Genomic DNA, 16,073 nt, shown 5'->3' with positions numbered 1-16,073 from the left:
AGAGAGAGAGAGAGAGAGAGAATACGTCCTATGTGATCACGTGACCGATTATGTGGAGTCAATATGTGTGACCAAAACTTTAACAGGGTGTCAGCATTATCACCTCATATTCTAATATTGAATAGAAATAAACTTTATTGCCGATACAGCGTCAAGCCTTGCTCCCGACCTACTCTGAACCATGGTTGCGGGATTTTTTTTTCAGTTCGGCAGTGTTCGGGAGGCCAGATTCGGCTATGTCTGACTGGTAAATAAGGTAGAACTTTAACAGGGTGTCAGCATTACCACCCCATATTTTAATATTGATTAGAAATAAACCTTATTGCCGATACAGCGCTAGCGTCATACCTTACTCCTGACCTACTCCTAACCATGGTCACGAAGTTCACTGTTTAGGAGGTCATGTTTGGCTATTTGTGACAGAACTTTAACAGGGTGTCAGCATTATCACCTCATATTCTAATATTGATTAGAAATAAACTTTATTACCGATACCGCGTCATACCTTGCTCCCGACCTACTCCTAACCATGGTTGGGGAAGTTTTGTTTTTTAGTTCGGCAGTGTTGAGAGGTCGTATTCGGCTATGTCTGACGGGTGCTTAAGGTAAAACGTTACCAGGGTGTCATTGTTATCGCCCCATATTCTAATATTGATAAACTTTATTACCGATACAGCGTCATACCGTGTCCCTGACCTACTCCTAACCATGGTTGGGTATTCAGCATTGTTTATGTTCGGCTATGTGTGACTAACAGTTAAACTAAGGTAAAACTTTAACAGGTGTCAGCGTTATTGCCCCATATTCTAATATTGATTAAGAATAAACTTTATTGTCAATACAGCGTCCTATCTTTCTCCTGACCTGCTCCTAACCATGGTTGGCAGAGTTCAGCAGTGTTCATGTTCGGCTGTGTGTGACTGACGCTTAAACTACGGTAGAACTTTAAAAGGGTGTCAGATATAGAAGTCCAAATACTGCATGTGTTAATGGACTTAAATTCTCCTTCTAGCTCTGATTGGCGGAATTGTTTCTGCCAATGAGCCACTCCAGCTCAAGAAAATTGTTATAGCATTATGTCTTGTTGTGGTGGGACTACTACATGTAATGTCAACTTGGTGTATTTTAAAAATGTCAATTGTATTTTGTTGTGTGGCGCTGTTAATATAAGTTATAAACTTGAGTGCAGCGCCACACTGTCCTTGTCCTTGTTATGTTTTGATGTTTTGATGAATATTAAAAAACAGGGTGTCAGCATTACCATCCCATATTCTAATATTGATTAGAGATAAACTTAATTGCTGATACAGCGTCATACCTGACCTACTCCTAACCCACCATGGTCACGAAGACTATCATAGGAGTCGAGGAGCGGCGCCATGTTCAAGGTTCATTGTTCAGGAGGCCATGTTTGGTTATGTGTGACCAGACCTTTAACAGGGTGTCAGCATTATCACCTCATATTCTAATAATATTGATTAGAAATAAACTTTATTACCGATACCGCGTCAGACCTTGCTTCCGACCTACTCCTAACCAACAAAAAAGAACATTGAGGGGATGGTCTGCGTTCAGCATGGCTTTGAGCAGCTTCACGGCTTCCAGTTCTCGTCGTTCCCTGAGTGTAGGAAGGTTGGGTGTCAGCATTATCGCCGTATATTCTAAAAATATTGATTAGAAATAAACTTTATCACCGATACCGCGCCATGGCCGCACGGTGCCCGACAATAGACGGGATCGATCCCGGCATCGGCTGGTCGTTCGGACCGGCGGCTTCAAATGAGAGGAAACATCCGATGTCCGTTTTTTATGAGGCCAGTTTATTATGAAAGATCCATATAAACATCTGGTCAGTATGCTGAAGGGAGACCTGAAGCACAGAAGGATAGGTCCAACAGAAAATAAACTCCAAGAGCTAAGAGCCCCCCCCCCAAGTCTAGATAGGATTAAACCAATGAAAATATACACAAGATACAATTCTGCTAAAACATAGTAGTGTTAACTACACACACACACACACACACACACACACACACACACACACACACACACACACACACACACACACACACATACACACACACACACACACACACAAACACACACACACACACACACACACACACACACATTCACAAGTTAGTATGAGTTCTATAATCTAGCATGCATATGTACATATAGATTCGAACTTGGCGATTGTTTGCAATGATGAAAATGCAGAGCAAATATGTTTTCTGATAGAGGGTTTCCAAGCGTGTAAGAAGTGTGATTATTACATGTAGCTGTGTATTAACAGTTTACAAACATCCAATGTCCAAGGGCTTTCTACCGAGTGTCCAGTAGAATCGGGCGCGGGGAGAGCTCCTGTAGCTCCGAAGAGAACCCGCCCGAACCACGGCAGACTGGACACCAGGCTGGTCCATCGTATAGAGAAAAGTGATTTAACCTTCTGTCCAATTAACGTTTCCTTCACCGGTGCGTTAACAGCTAGTAAACTCCGGTGAACTATGCACCAGACGCACATAAAATGGCGTCGTTAAACAGACTTGTTCTAAAGCCACTAGGGTTTACCGGTGTCTTGGGAGAACGGTAAGGCCACAGTAAGTAAATTTTATGGATGACATCCTTCGAAGACTCCAAATCTAATGCGATAGGGCGAAAAACAAGGCAGGCAAAAACAAACAAACAAGATTCCTACCTACATTTTCATATAAGTTTTCATATCACAAACAAGAATTGACTCGGCAAAACATCATATCACGGCCAACAGGTCTCCTATTCCTTTACTCAACGGTAATATCTGTCCTTGTAGATGTGTATAGATATCTTAGACTATTAATAGAGCTACTTGTAGAAAAGAGCTTGTCGTACATCACGGGCAGCTACTACATTCCCAATTTGGGTAATCCAATGAGTAGGAACACATTTAAGTGTCAACACTTGTCATCAAATGTGAGCAATGAGCAAGTTTGCTAGCATCCCGACGGCCTCTGAGTTTAGAGACTGCCTACCAAAGCATAAACAGGGCTCGATCACTGACAGAGTGACTCATAAACTGAACTGTCCAGAAGTCATAACATTTGACCTGCCTCATAAAAACAGTATGAACGTAATATGTCCATACGTATATTTAGTGATATTCTACCTATACAATTTGTGCCAGCTATCACGACATCCATCTGTCACTGAAACAACAATCCTCTATCCATTTTTGGCATGTTGAACACGGTTTGAGGGTTCAAAAAATCATATTTTCTTTTCGAAATCATCGTGCAGGCTGATGTCATCAATAAAAATGACTTGCCGTGGCCGAATAATCCCTACCCCGAGTTGAGCATACTTGAAGGCCCTAGTATATAATTATCGGAAGAGAATTGAAGACATTATAACACTAATTAATTGGTCAGCGAAACATGTTTTATGACAAAATCCGCCTTGAGGGATGTGAAGTTACGAGAAAAGACTAATTTAAACTGATCAGGGTAGCTATTGATTTGCAAACGCCATAAGGAAAACATAAATATTTATGCAAAAGAAATAAGGGCATACATCTCAAAGGCATTGTTAAAGTACAATACCTACCATTTGTAAACCATTCTTTATTCATGGGAAGCTCAAATCGGCCTGCGGGCTGCTTTCATTGAGGTCATGAGGGAAGAGGTAAGGGTCAGAGAAAAAAAGAAAGACTTTACACTTTACATCATTAAAAGTAATTATAAAAATACATACATTAAGCTACATCGGCTTAATTTTATGGATGACATCCGCGTGCGCATTGATTTTCTAAAAAAAACAACAACAACAACAACAAAAAAAAAAACTCCGAGACTCTGGCCTGGGTGCCATCCTCTGTACTCCAATGTAACTGGCGATAATAGAGAGCCTGTAGTAACTACGGAGGACGGCACCCAGGTTACCAAAGCTTCGTGGAATATAAGAACTCAGGACAGGGCCAACTCATAAATGCTGCAAAAGGCCAGAGTATGTGTCGGCTTGCCGTAAACGTCGCTATGTACTACAGCAAATTCACAATACCAGCTTTAAATTTGTATCCCTGTGGTTTAGCAGCATTTCATTTTTTTTGGGGGGGGGGGTGGAATATTCTTCGCCCGCGCGCACTAGTTTGGGGGTACTCAGATGGACTGTGTAAAATTTCTTCACCTCACACACCACTCGAGGGTTCTGTTTATCTACAGGTTCTGTCACTGACGAAAAATAGTGGATGCTACTTGAAGCGTCTGACAGCTTTCAAAACCTATCCAGTTTCTAGAACGATAGTTTTCTTGTGTATCTCATTACCTGGATGACTTGTCTAACCTTTGTCGAAATACTAGAAAGCGTTTGCATTCCTTTAGGCAGAAGAGCGTACAGTGTAATTAGAGACGGGCACCGCCCATACAGTTTGTATGGTGTTGGCATGTATTCAGAAAAAACAAGAAATTTTGCTGCCTTCTGACAGTGGTCAACATGCCGAAAATGGGCAAAGATGTCTGTTGCCATGCCGGAAGGTGGTTGGCAATAGGAGTAACTATGAAGAGAGGAGACAAGAAAAGGCTCTGAATTAATGTTTTGTTTCTTTGTGATGCTGGCTGTGTGTATGTGATGTTCCCACTGAATCATTTGTACAATAATTGAGTCAAAATTTTGAATTGTAGGAATCTTGTTTTTTTCGGCCCGTCTTGTTTTTTTCGCCCGCTCGCATTACATTTGGAGTCTGCGGAGGATGTCATCCATAAAATTTACTTGTTGTGGCCTAAAGACCAGAAAGTGACGATGTATTGAATGAATAGAACAGCAATTCTTTCAAGATTGACATTGCGTGGGCTATCCTTCAAAGGGGATTTTGTTCCCACTCGCCAATCTAAGACGATTTGGGGTCGATCGAAAAAACCCTGCACCATTGCTATCCTGGCTTACTGTGGCAGAATTGTATCGGATCCGAGGATTAGTGCAGCGGTGACTAAATCAAACTCTCAAATCCCCTTCTGATCATTTGCCAAAATCATTCCTCTCACAACTTAACATTTGGTCCGATAGGCTTTGGATGTTAAATTGAGATCAATAATTCTCGGGGTTTGGACTACCGACCAGCCAAATCGAATAGGCTGTTTTCGGTAAATGTGTACATGTGCTACTCTCCAAGCAGAGGTTTGGGTTTTGGGGGTATTTTTAGAGTGTTTTTAGGCCTTTTTTTTTTTAACCCGGATGGGTTTGGTGGGAAAAAAAATTCAGTGCAAAAGAGAAACCCCGATAAAAAAGCCTAAAAACACGATAAAAATACCCCCAAAACCCAAACCTCTGCTTGGAGAGTATACATGTGCATAAGTGTACAATCCATGTACTTGAAACGGTAGTATCTGTTAGACTAGTTGATTGCAAAAAAACTGTCTGAACCTTTGCAAAAGGAAAGCATTATTGTTTTTGTTCAATTTCCTCTTCTCCAAAAACATATTAAAGGTCAATGACCTGGACCTGACGGCTATCACCATGGTTACTGGTGCTTTAGCAGACACCATGTGGTGTTGGATTCCATGTACTAGTACTGTATGTAGCTAGCAAGTGGCATGGCGGGGCTGCTCACCACTATATGAATGTGTTTAAGTAAGAAAAATCAGACCAGTGGTTTCTTGGTGTAGACCATGTAAACATTATGTATTTGCTTTGCAAATGTTACCTTTTAGTCTCCTGTTGATATATTGTTACCATGTATTTTTAAAATATGAGAACCAAGAATCGTATTGAAATGGCCTTACAATGTGACGAAAGAGGTCGAGTCAATACACTTCTAGGCATTGTTGATGTGTTAAAAAAGTAACATATAATTATTATAACTAAACATTGAGTCGATAAAAAGATGTACAAAATGACATAAAATTTCACTTTCAAATTCAAACACATCTTTGAAATTTAAAAAATACTACTAATTAATACTATCTTTTTACAATTTTGCAGAATCGTCATTACATTTCACAACAGTCTATATTGGAGGGTAGAATAATGTCTCAAATACATTCCATTACTCTTTCACCATTTACATAATTCAATGCAGTGCTATTTGGCTACTTTCTTCTTGCTGTATGTACATGTACATTGTACAATGTAATTTAGATTTTTCTGAGAGGTACCATTTCTACATTTGCCTAATTTTCACTCAGTACCTGTATTTTGATTTCATTAATACATTCATTTACAAAATGTTGCTGCTTCTGCTCGACTACTGAAACAATTTCTCCTTGTGAAAATCATTGATACTGGAATGATAAAATTTCATACAAAAATATCACTTTGTCCTAACAGTATTTTATATACACATGTAGGCTTATTTCAAGCATTGTTACTGTAAATTCATCTATTTCTGTATGCTTAAAAACATCAGTTACACGCCATTTGAAGTAGATATGTTGTATAGTATATTACATGTACAAAGGCATCCAATGCAATTTCATGACAGCAAAACTGGAAATATTCTGAATAAGGCAATCTTTGTAATATTGACACATACAGCTTCACCTTAGCACATTTAAATCAGCATGTCATACTTTTGTGCATTTAAAACTGCAGAAACAAGCCCCAAGATGAGTCATTTGTTTGCAGGTACATTGTACATTGTACATGTACCCTAAAATCAGCCCAGGGCCCTTCCAGTCACCATTTTCTGTCAGAATTTTGGGAATTTTTGCCCCATGAGGGTCGATATTTATTTTTTTATTTTATTTTTACTGTCATTTTGCACATAAAAAAGTAACAGTATAAAATGAAATTATATACAAGCAAATATATGCTGGAGAGCCCAAGAAACCTGAAGGTTTGTCTATTGGACTCTCCCAAATCCTATTAATTTTACGATATATATTGAAACAGTGTGGTTTCAACTCAGTATGTAGATAAATGACTAGAATATTGGCTTTGAAAAATTGGGTTTCCGAGTCCTAAAAACTGCACTGGATGCCTTTAATAAAGCTATCCTGAAGTTCAAATTCAACTGCATCTTTCTTACAGCCTCAGCAAACAGTTTGGTTAAAAATATGTACTACTGTCACAGTTACATTTTCATGTGTTGCATGGAAATAGTTTTTCCCTCATGTAACTTCAATTATTTTCTGTTCAAACTACCACACCCCACTTCTTGGATCCTCAAACCGGTGACTTGGAGTTGGTGAGTTCAGTCAAGAATCTCACAGCCTTTCCTGCTTCCCTGTAATTATTCAAAAATATAGTGGGAAAACAATTTGAGAATATGACAAAAATAATAACAGAGTGCAAAATATTGAACTAGCAAGCTGGCATTTTTAAAATAGTATTCTTAAAGGTTTTAAGACGTAAAAAGTTAGAAATTCAGGCTGCCAAGACTTTCAAAATTATATAATTGTATAACAGTTTTTACATGAACTTTTTCCAAGAATAACTTCAAGTTGATTGGCTTTTATATTTGCTAGAAAAAAATAGCAACAATAATTTTAGTTTTGGCATCAACTTGAAAACATACCTGAAGATCTTGTGCTAAAAAACGTTATAAAAATAAGCAAAATTGACAATTAGGATATGGAACTCCAGATCTAGGACAAAATATAACTGTTAAATTAAACCAACGGGGGTTTAACCTTATATAGACTACCAAATTTGTACTGAAAATAAAATTAGGCATCAGGGAGAAGGTTAACTAGTATATTCCTAATCCCTAATCAAAGCACTGATCCGTCTAATTAGGTCAAAAGATGAAACTTTCATTTAGATTCCAGCACACCTATTAGCAATGTAATGTTTGTTTTGGATAAACCCCTCTAAGTCTCATTTGCAGGGAATGTTGTTAATGATACTGTACAGGGCTCGAAATTCATTTTTGGGAATAGGTGCACTGGTGCACCCAACCTAAATATTGGGTGCACAAAAATATTTTGGGTGCACCATATAAAATGAAATAGAATGTCAGCGAAAAATAANGCACACACGCAACAATGATTTTATTATTTTCTGACACCTGGATGTTAAGAATACAATGAATACTTAGGCCACACCAATTTAATTTCTTGGTTAACGGATTTTCTCAAAAAAATAATGGAGCGGGCGGGCGAAAAAAAAGTAAAAATAAAAACAGGCCTAGGCATCCTATTATGACCCAAAATGGTACGATAGGACCCATGAAGTCAACACACCAGGCTGGTTCAAAATTTAAACAATGAATTTTGAACTTTTAATGGTAGCACTGCATAGAAAGATGGAATGACTGTAACAAGTAGTAAGAAAAGGACTGTTTTCAACTGTTCAGGGCAAAATATGAGCATTTTGCAGTTGATTCTGAATTTTTATTTTTATTTGCAAATCAGAAAAAAAATGAAGAGGGGAATCCGTTAACCAAGAAATTAAATTGGTGTGGCCTTATAATACATTTAACATCTTCACAATCATACAGAAACCTTAGAAAAGAATTGGGTGCACTGGTGCACCCACAGAAAAGAATTGGGTGCACAGCTCCAAATTTGGGTGCACTAAGGTGCACATGCACCCAGTATTTTGAGCCCTGCTGTATATGACATGTAAGTGTGATTTAGATTGGATAATTGCAATGAAAGACAGATTAGGGTTAATCACCATGATTATATTATGATTGAAATCATTCATACAAAATACCTGATGTTTATTGATAGGAAATCTATTGAAATGAAGACTCATTCTACGGTCAATTTTATGGTCGTTTTCATTGAAGCAGTTACTCTGTATTGTATTAAACTGTCATTTTATGAATTGTAGAGGCTGTATTTTCTATCTAAGAATCGAATACAATACCTACAAAATTTAGTATGAGTTAAATGTTAGTTTAGATTTAATTATACTATTTTTTTCAAAATGTATGAGCTCTACTCTGTGAGTGAGGCCACATAAGTGAGGCTACATATATTGTACATTGTACTTTTTTTCTTTCCCCAATGTTTAAATTTGATGTAAAAACAAGTAATTGATAAAAGAAAAACAGAGACTAAAGACTGGAAGAAAAACTTGACAGTCACCAACTATATAACATAATATACTATCATAAAACAACTTCATATAATACAATATTCCATTATTTACATGTGTGCCATGGCATAGTCTTTTCCCTTTCACTCTAGTTAATGTTCTTCCAGTAAGCAATTTTTATGATTAAAAAAATGAAATGGTGTGGCCTTAAGCAAATCTTAAGGTGCTGAAATTATAAAACAAGAAAATGTTGTGTGAGTTTCCTGTCGTACCTGGCCAGCGGTCCCTCTCCTCTCTCCCGTTCCCGCAGACTCCTGATGGCGCGGATGTCCACGATCCCCAGGTTACAGAACGTACGCACCACCTGGGACAGGACGGAGACAAATTCAATGTCTGATTTGTTTTTTTTTTGCAGTTTGTTTTTTAAAAATAAAATAAAAAAAACATTACAATTCACAATTATGAACAATGTGTGGGGCAACCCAAGAAGCCTTGTGGCTTATCGAGGGGGTTACCCGTATACTCATATATCATTTCCTAAATTACTGTTACAACATGGCACTATCTACATTGTAGGAGAAACAAAAGTTATGAATTTCAAAATAAATCAAACCAGATACACAAGAAAATAAAGTTAGCAAAACGGACTAACTAGCTAATTGATAATGTAAGACAATCAAATATCATAATAGTTAAATCTAAAGTTACAATTATTATATTAAGACAGTTTACCATAAATGCCAAAAGAATAACAAATGAGATTGACATGCAGGGAATATTATGAACAAGACAGTGTCTACATCATATTCTGTACAATATCAACTGTGTACAGTAAACACAAAGAACAATTTAAAAAAGAAAACATTGGAGGAATTTACAGCATCTTAAAACATCTGTTGGCATCTTCTTCTTTTATCATGGAATGGGGGCCATGATACAGTGTTCTAGCCAGGCTGAAAATTTTTTACTTCATCTCAATTTTGTTAGACGTCAAGTCATGTCTGGGGGTATGCAGCGTATGCTACATTGGGAAAATGTTGAAATCTTTAACCTTTAAAATGCTATTTCCTGCATTTTGAGGGGAAAATTTTGTTGGTAGACTATTATATTGAAGCTTCGAAGTTTTGTCTGACGTGTGAAAGATGACGGATTGGGCAAAATTTTTGTTGTCTGTCAGCAGCAGCGAAATTCAGTCAAATGACGGCAACATGGATGCTAACCTATAAACATCCCCTACGCACTCTGGATTTAGGTATGCATGACCATGCATAAAACAGGTGTTGATATCAAAGATCTGGTAATCACGTCTGAGGAAATATGACTAAAAGTTGCATAATAGCTGAGATACATGTAACATGTAATCTTACAATTTGCATAAAAGGCAATTTTGCAAGTAAAAGGGCATTCTATTCATTCAACAAGCAGTTCTGCAACTGGGTAAAGTACACCATGGTTTGGATGGTGTCTCACCACTGGACTACAGCTACATAATGTACAATGTATATTGATTGATATTTCTTGTCTGACCTGAAGTCTGACGTACTCGCTGGAGTCCAGCTCTAACATCTCCAGCAGCAGTCGTAACGTACGCTCCTTCCGCACTCCCAGGGTGCCCTGCAGGTTTTCAGAAAATATTAGCAGTTAATATATTATCTGACCTTAGGAATATTAGACCTTAGGATGGCTGACTGTCAGGAACAGAATCCAACAGAGAAGCCTTGTCACTTTTAAACATATAATGCTCACCAAACAACAGAAGGCTTTGCATGACAAAATCACATTCCAATCTTAGCTTCACAAGTACCGAACACGCTCAACCAGGACAAACAAAATCAGACTACCAAAACCAAAATCCAACTCTCAGAAAAGGCGCTTTCTGTACAGAATGTCACAGTTGTGGAATAACACAGGCGACAACTAGCAAAGTACTGGATTGTAGTGTATTTAAGGAATTGTGTTAAGTTTGCTTATTAATAACATGATACTGTTCACTTTGTAATGTTTTTGTTTGTAATACATGATTGTATGTACATAATTTTATGAATGTGTAGACCACAGGAAGAATAGCCTCTTATGAGGCTAATTGTGGATCTAAATAAAACTCAAACTCAAATCTGACTCAGTAGCTGTGGATGAAAGGTTCGGCCATGGTTGGCATACATGCAGATGTAGTTGGCTGGTGTTTAGGAGTAGGCTGGGGGTGTGGTTGGCAGTTCAATTTGACTTAAATTTGACTCATATTTGATTCATGTCGAGAGGTACATGTACATGTAGGTGTGGCCTAAATCTGGTCAGACTGCTCCCAAACTTCAGCCAACCTTGTTTGAATGGTTGTTCAGGGGGAGGTTCTGAATGTGTGACAGGGGCTTTACATGTAGCATTCCTGACCCACAGAAGGTTATCTTACATGTATTCCCCCACCTCTACCAGCTATAGTTAGTTAGTTCTAAAGACTTAACCCAGAATACCCCCCCACACACACACACACTGACCAATCAATACTAGCTAATACTCTCATCCACGGCCACCTCAATACATCTCCTTTATCTCCAGTTTGCAGCCGTTACTAACATTGACGTACTCTCTATTGGCATGCAGTAGGGGTAGGGACAACTGTTAGCAAGAACTGTATACCGGCAGGCTACTTAGGCCACACCAATTTAATTTGTTGTTTCTCGGATTCACCCTGTCCATTTTTTCCTGATTTGCAAAAAAAAATAAATTTTTTTTTGTTCTAGATCAACTGCATAGTGCTCAATGAAAGACATATTTTGGCCCCAAGGGTTGAACTTGAAGAAAGTCCTTTTCTTCCTAGACAGTTGTTAAAGTTTTTCAATTTAACAGTTCAATTTTGTTTCATCAAAAGCTCAAAATCTAATGTTTTAATTATAAACCAGTCTGGTATGTTCACTTCATGGCTCATATTGTAACATTTCCACCTATCATGGGGTGCCTTGGCCTGTTTTTTTTTTTTATTTCGCCCTGTCCCTTCATATTTTTTCTGAAAAAATCCAAGAAACAACAAATTAAATTGGTGTGGCCTCAGTGGCAAAGAAATGTCTCAGGCATTAAGAAAATGTTCTCTTATCTCAATGGAAAGGGATGGGTAGTTATCCTGTGGTGATACTGTAGGTCACGAGAGAAGTACATTTGTACAAGGTCAATGTCAGGCAGAAGCAAACACAGGTACGACCTTGAAACAAAATCATCCTTAGGCTATTAACTAACAAAAAAGAAGTTAGTATTAAAAGTATGCCATTTATGGCAAACACATTGTAAAAGAGCAGTGTACAAAATACTTTTTTGAACCAAGTTGCCCAGTGGACAACCTATGGCAAAAATTAGGTTGCCTATCAGAATTTTAGGTTGCCCCACCTACATGTACAACTGTATAAGTTACTACTTTCTTCAAATTAATTAATGTCACATATTAAGCCTTTGACAATATTTCTAACAGCCTTATTTCAACTGGGCAACCAGGTACAGTGTGTATTTTGCACACTGAAGAGGCAAGCTCTTGCAGTAAATTTGTAGTAGATTTCGAGAATTTCCAGTTTTAATTTTAATTTTACTATACAAAGAAAAATGGTATGATGATGATGCTATTACATGTACATGTATATAGGGAGAGAGAGTCTATAAATATCTAGAAATTAAAAATGCAGTTAAATTACATTTTGTAGTTTCTACAGAAAAATGAAAATGGCACCAGCTATTATTAAGTGATCGGAAGTCATTTCAGCACCTGGAGAAAACCAGCTTCAGACACACTGATCTACTGGCAGTGTCCAGGCAACATCTGTGTTCAAGCCTTGAAATTAACTTTTTTTGGCGATGTCTCAGGGAGGACCCTAATGGTACAGTATTGTGTGCAATTCGCAAGAATTCTAGGAATGGTACAGGCATTTTGTCCACAGGCATGTGGAATGTCCACAGGCATTTCTCTGACCCACATCCATGCCCACATTCCTGGAACCCTGAAGACCTATCTGCCCCAGATGGCCCTACTTTCTGTGACCCCGGGGTTCGTTCACTATATGCACTTAGGGGAGGAGTGTACTGTATCTGTCTAGACTTAACCAAAGTCTAAGTACCAAGTATTCCTCAAAATCATGAAATGATGGCAGTGCCATGCAAACAATAACCCTAACAGCAACCACCGTCGCCATGGCAATGTATGTTTTCATACATACATACATACATACTTCATTTTGCTTACTGTCTGACTCCCAGGCGCACTATAATTGCAGAGTAGACAGGAAATTCGAGGGAAACTTTTCCGGATCTAAAAGCTGGGACTTGTGCCTGATAAACAAAAGAAGGGCTGACGTTCTATGTTGACTTACTGTTCTGTTGTTTCAAAATGTCCCAAAGTGTCTTTTTAGTTGTTCCGGCCAAGATTTTAGTGGTCAGTGGCCATCGGGACACCGTTAATTTCGAGCCCTGCATGTGTGTTATGCCATTGTCACAACTATGCTCTGAACTTGTGTTTTTTCTTTATACGTTTTTAATAGGATCATTCATTTTGTTAGAACAAACAAGGCCACACCAATCTGATTTGTTGGTTCTCTAATTCGTCCAATTCATTTTTTTTCTTATTTTCAACAAAAAAAAAATCAGGTTCTGAATCAACTTGAAATGCTCATATTATGGCCCCAACAGTTGAATACAGACTACCTTCTCTTCCGAGTTGTTTAAGTTTGATTAAAAGTATAAAATTCATTGTTTGATTTGTAAACCGGCCTGGTACAAATGTATGTTCATGCCTTTTGACCCAGGCTCAAATTCAAGATTGTGCTTTTTCTTTTTTTGAAATTCACTAATACCTTTTCCATGACCCTCCCTTACATGTACATTTGCAATTAGGATGCTGCTTTTTATAGTATATACCATGTTTTGTATGTTTTTGGACAGCGGTATGGCATTGAAAGGTGACAACTGTTCTGAAAGGCGACGACCGTTTACAAGACAGAAAGAACTCACCAGTGTGATAACAGCCTGAGCTCTCACATCCTCACTGGAGTCTTCTAGTCTCCTGGAGACAACAACAACAACAACAACAACAACAACTGTTACAACAACAACAACTTTATCAACAATCCTGATTTTTTAACAGAGGAGAAGAAAGTGGTTATCAAGAAGTTATGTTACTCAAACATATGAAAAATGTGAAAAAGCATAAACATTGTGATTTTATTATACATTGAATTTTTCTCTTATACATTAATGTATAAGACTAATAATTATGCATTACACATTGATGATTTAAAATTTGATTATTCAGGTTCTTTAGCTACATGTATACTCTTGTGACTGAATGACACAGAAAATAATTGTGGTAGTGTATTTGTAAGTTAACAATAATGCAGGTGGGGTAACTGTTAAACTACATGACTGTATCCTTCTGATAATTATGACTGATTGACTTTGCTTCTGGTTACTGAAAATTTTCACTGACAACAAAACAAACATTCTTGAACTCAAAGGGCCCCTAGTAATACATTGTATATCTTCAGTTAAGAAATATATCACAAGAAAACTTCAGGATCTATAACCTTAAAAACTATGGCATTGATAGATTACATCTGTCATAAAAAAATAGACAAAATGATTTAGTACAATGGGCTGACTCCTAGGATGGAATATAAGATGATGGCCAAAGTTTGCTACATGTAGTAGGGTACACTCCACTGAGAAATCTTTCTTCAGTCATGACATCTTGTGAAATGTGTGCTTTCTTTTATATGAAAATTGAATGCTTATCTTTGAGATTAAAGTAAAAGATTTCTAACTTGAAGTTACATGCAGTAACCTACATTCTACTTAAATATTTGTATCTGTCGAAGGGTTAACCCTTATAAGCATGGCTACATGTACTGACTGACATGTATTTGCCAAACAAAAATGATTTTAAATAAACATAAAAAAATTAGCACACTTGATCTTGAAAAATTGATTAATGTGTTATTGATTGATGAATTTTAGGGAGCTTTTGACTTCTTACTCTTAAAGCCCTTGGATATCAAATCACAATGATTATAATGAAAACTAAGTTTTTATTATCAATAAGCATGTGGTAGCAGATACAGTAACTGTGTTACATACTGTAGTTACTGTAATAGATAGTAAGTAAAAAAAAACAACATAATTTGGATATTACCAGACACCACTATATATTATGACAAAGAGTTAAGATTTAACTTTGAGAATATTATTTTGACCTTACATTCCATATCCACATTTCATATGATATATTACCAACAGGTCAAATAGTATATGGAAGTCCATAATTCCATATTTCTGCAGTTGAAAATGAGTGAATTTATGATGGATATGAGTCCCACAACCCCCTGCCCTGTAGTCCACATAATGAACTCCAAAATTGCCACCAATACATCATGGCAGAAGTCAATATTTGCTAGACGTTCTGCATCAGCAATTCTGCTGTGGAATATTCCTGTCCAGTGACATTCAAAGCGAGTACTACAGAGCCTTTTCAGCAAATAGCGCAGATTGCAGTCTGTTGTTTGATAGTTCTACCACAGGCTGCACGGACAGTTATTGCTTGCAGTGTATCATCATCATCATCATCATCTTCGCCGCTGTAGTCATACATGTAAACCTATTAAAGGCATCCAATGCAATTTCAGGGCAGCAAAACTGGAAATATTCTGAATAAGGCCATCTTAAGTTTGTGATATTGAGCAGACACATACTACTTCACATTAGCACATGTGAGACAGCATTTTCATACTTTGGGCGTTTAAAACGGCAGAAACAAGATACATGTAATTGGTACCCCCAAAATCAGCTCAGTGCCCTTCCAGTAAGCATTTTCCATCAGAAGGTAGGAAATTTTTGCTCCATGACGGCCATACATTGGGACAGTGTGGTTTCAACTCACTACGTAAATAAATGACCAGAATATTGGCCTTGAAAAATTGGTTTTCCAGGATCTAAAAACTGCACAGGATGCCTTTGATATAAATTAGGCTGGAGTCACACTGATTTTCCAGACACATTCAAGTCACTCAATGAAGAATTGGAAAGATAAAAAAGTTGAAGAATGACATTCAGACAGGTCAACTGAAGTTTTAAGCCTAATTCAAAATCATAAA

The 16,073-nt window shown here is 37.5% G+C and overlaps 1 protein-coding gene across 2 annotated transcripts in view; it reads right to left on the bottom strand.

The window, feature by feature from the left end:
• Positions 1 to 6,871: 6,871 nt before the first annotated feature.
• Positions 6,872 to 16,073, bottom strand: part of LOC109481530 — a 34,687-nt gene continuing 25,485 nt past the window's right edge. For both annotated transcript variants that reach the window (XM_019784107.1, XM_019784108.1), the window contains 4 exons: positions 13,939 to 13,990; positions 10,483 to 10,569; positions 9,228 to 9,319; positions 6,872 to 7,195 (listed from right to left, as the gene is read on the bottom strand). In XM_019784107.1, coding sequence (XP_019639666.1) covers positions 7,135 to 7,195; positions 9,228 to 9,319; positions 10,483 to 10,569; positions 13,939 to 13,990 — 292 coding nt within the window. In that variant the 3' untranslated portion in view covers positions 6,872 to 7,134. The remainder of the gene's footprint in view (positions 7,196 to 9,227; positions 9,320 to 10,482; positions 10,570 to 13,938; positions 13,991 to 16,073) is intronic.

The sequence above is a fragment of the Branchiostoma belcheri genome, unplaced genomic scaffold, assembly GCF_001625305.1.
Source record: "Branchiostoma belcheri isolate BF01 breed outbred unplaced genomic scaffold, Haploidv18h27 scaffold56, whole genome shotgun sequence".
NCBI classification, from domain to species: Eukaryota; Metazoa; Chordata; class Leptocardii; order Amphioxiformes; family Branchiostomatidae; genus Branchiostoma; species Branchiostoma belcheri.
The sequence above is the reverse complement of the archived record's forward strand: the minus strand, read 5'-3'. Positions and strand labels throughout refer to the sequence as shown.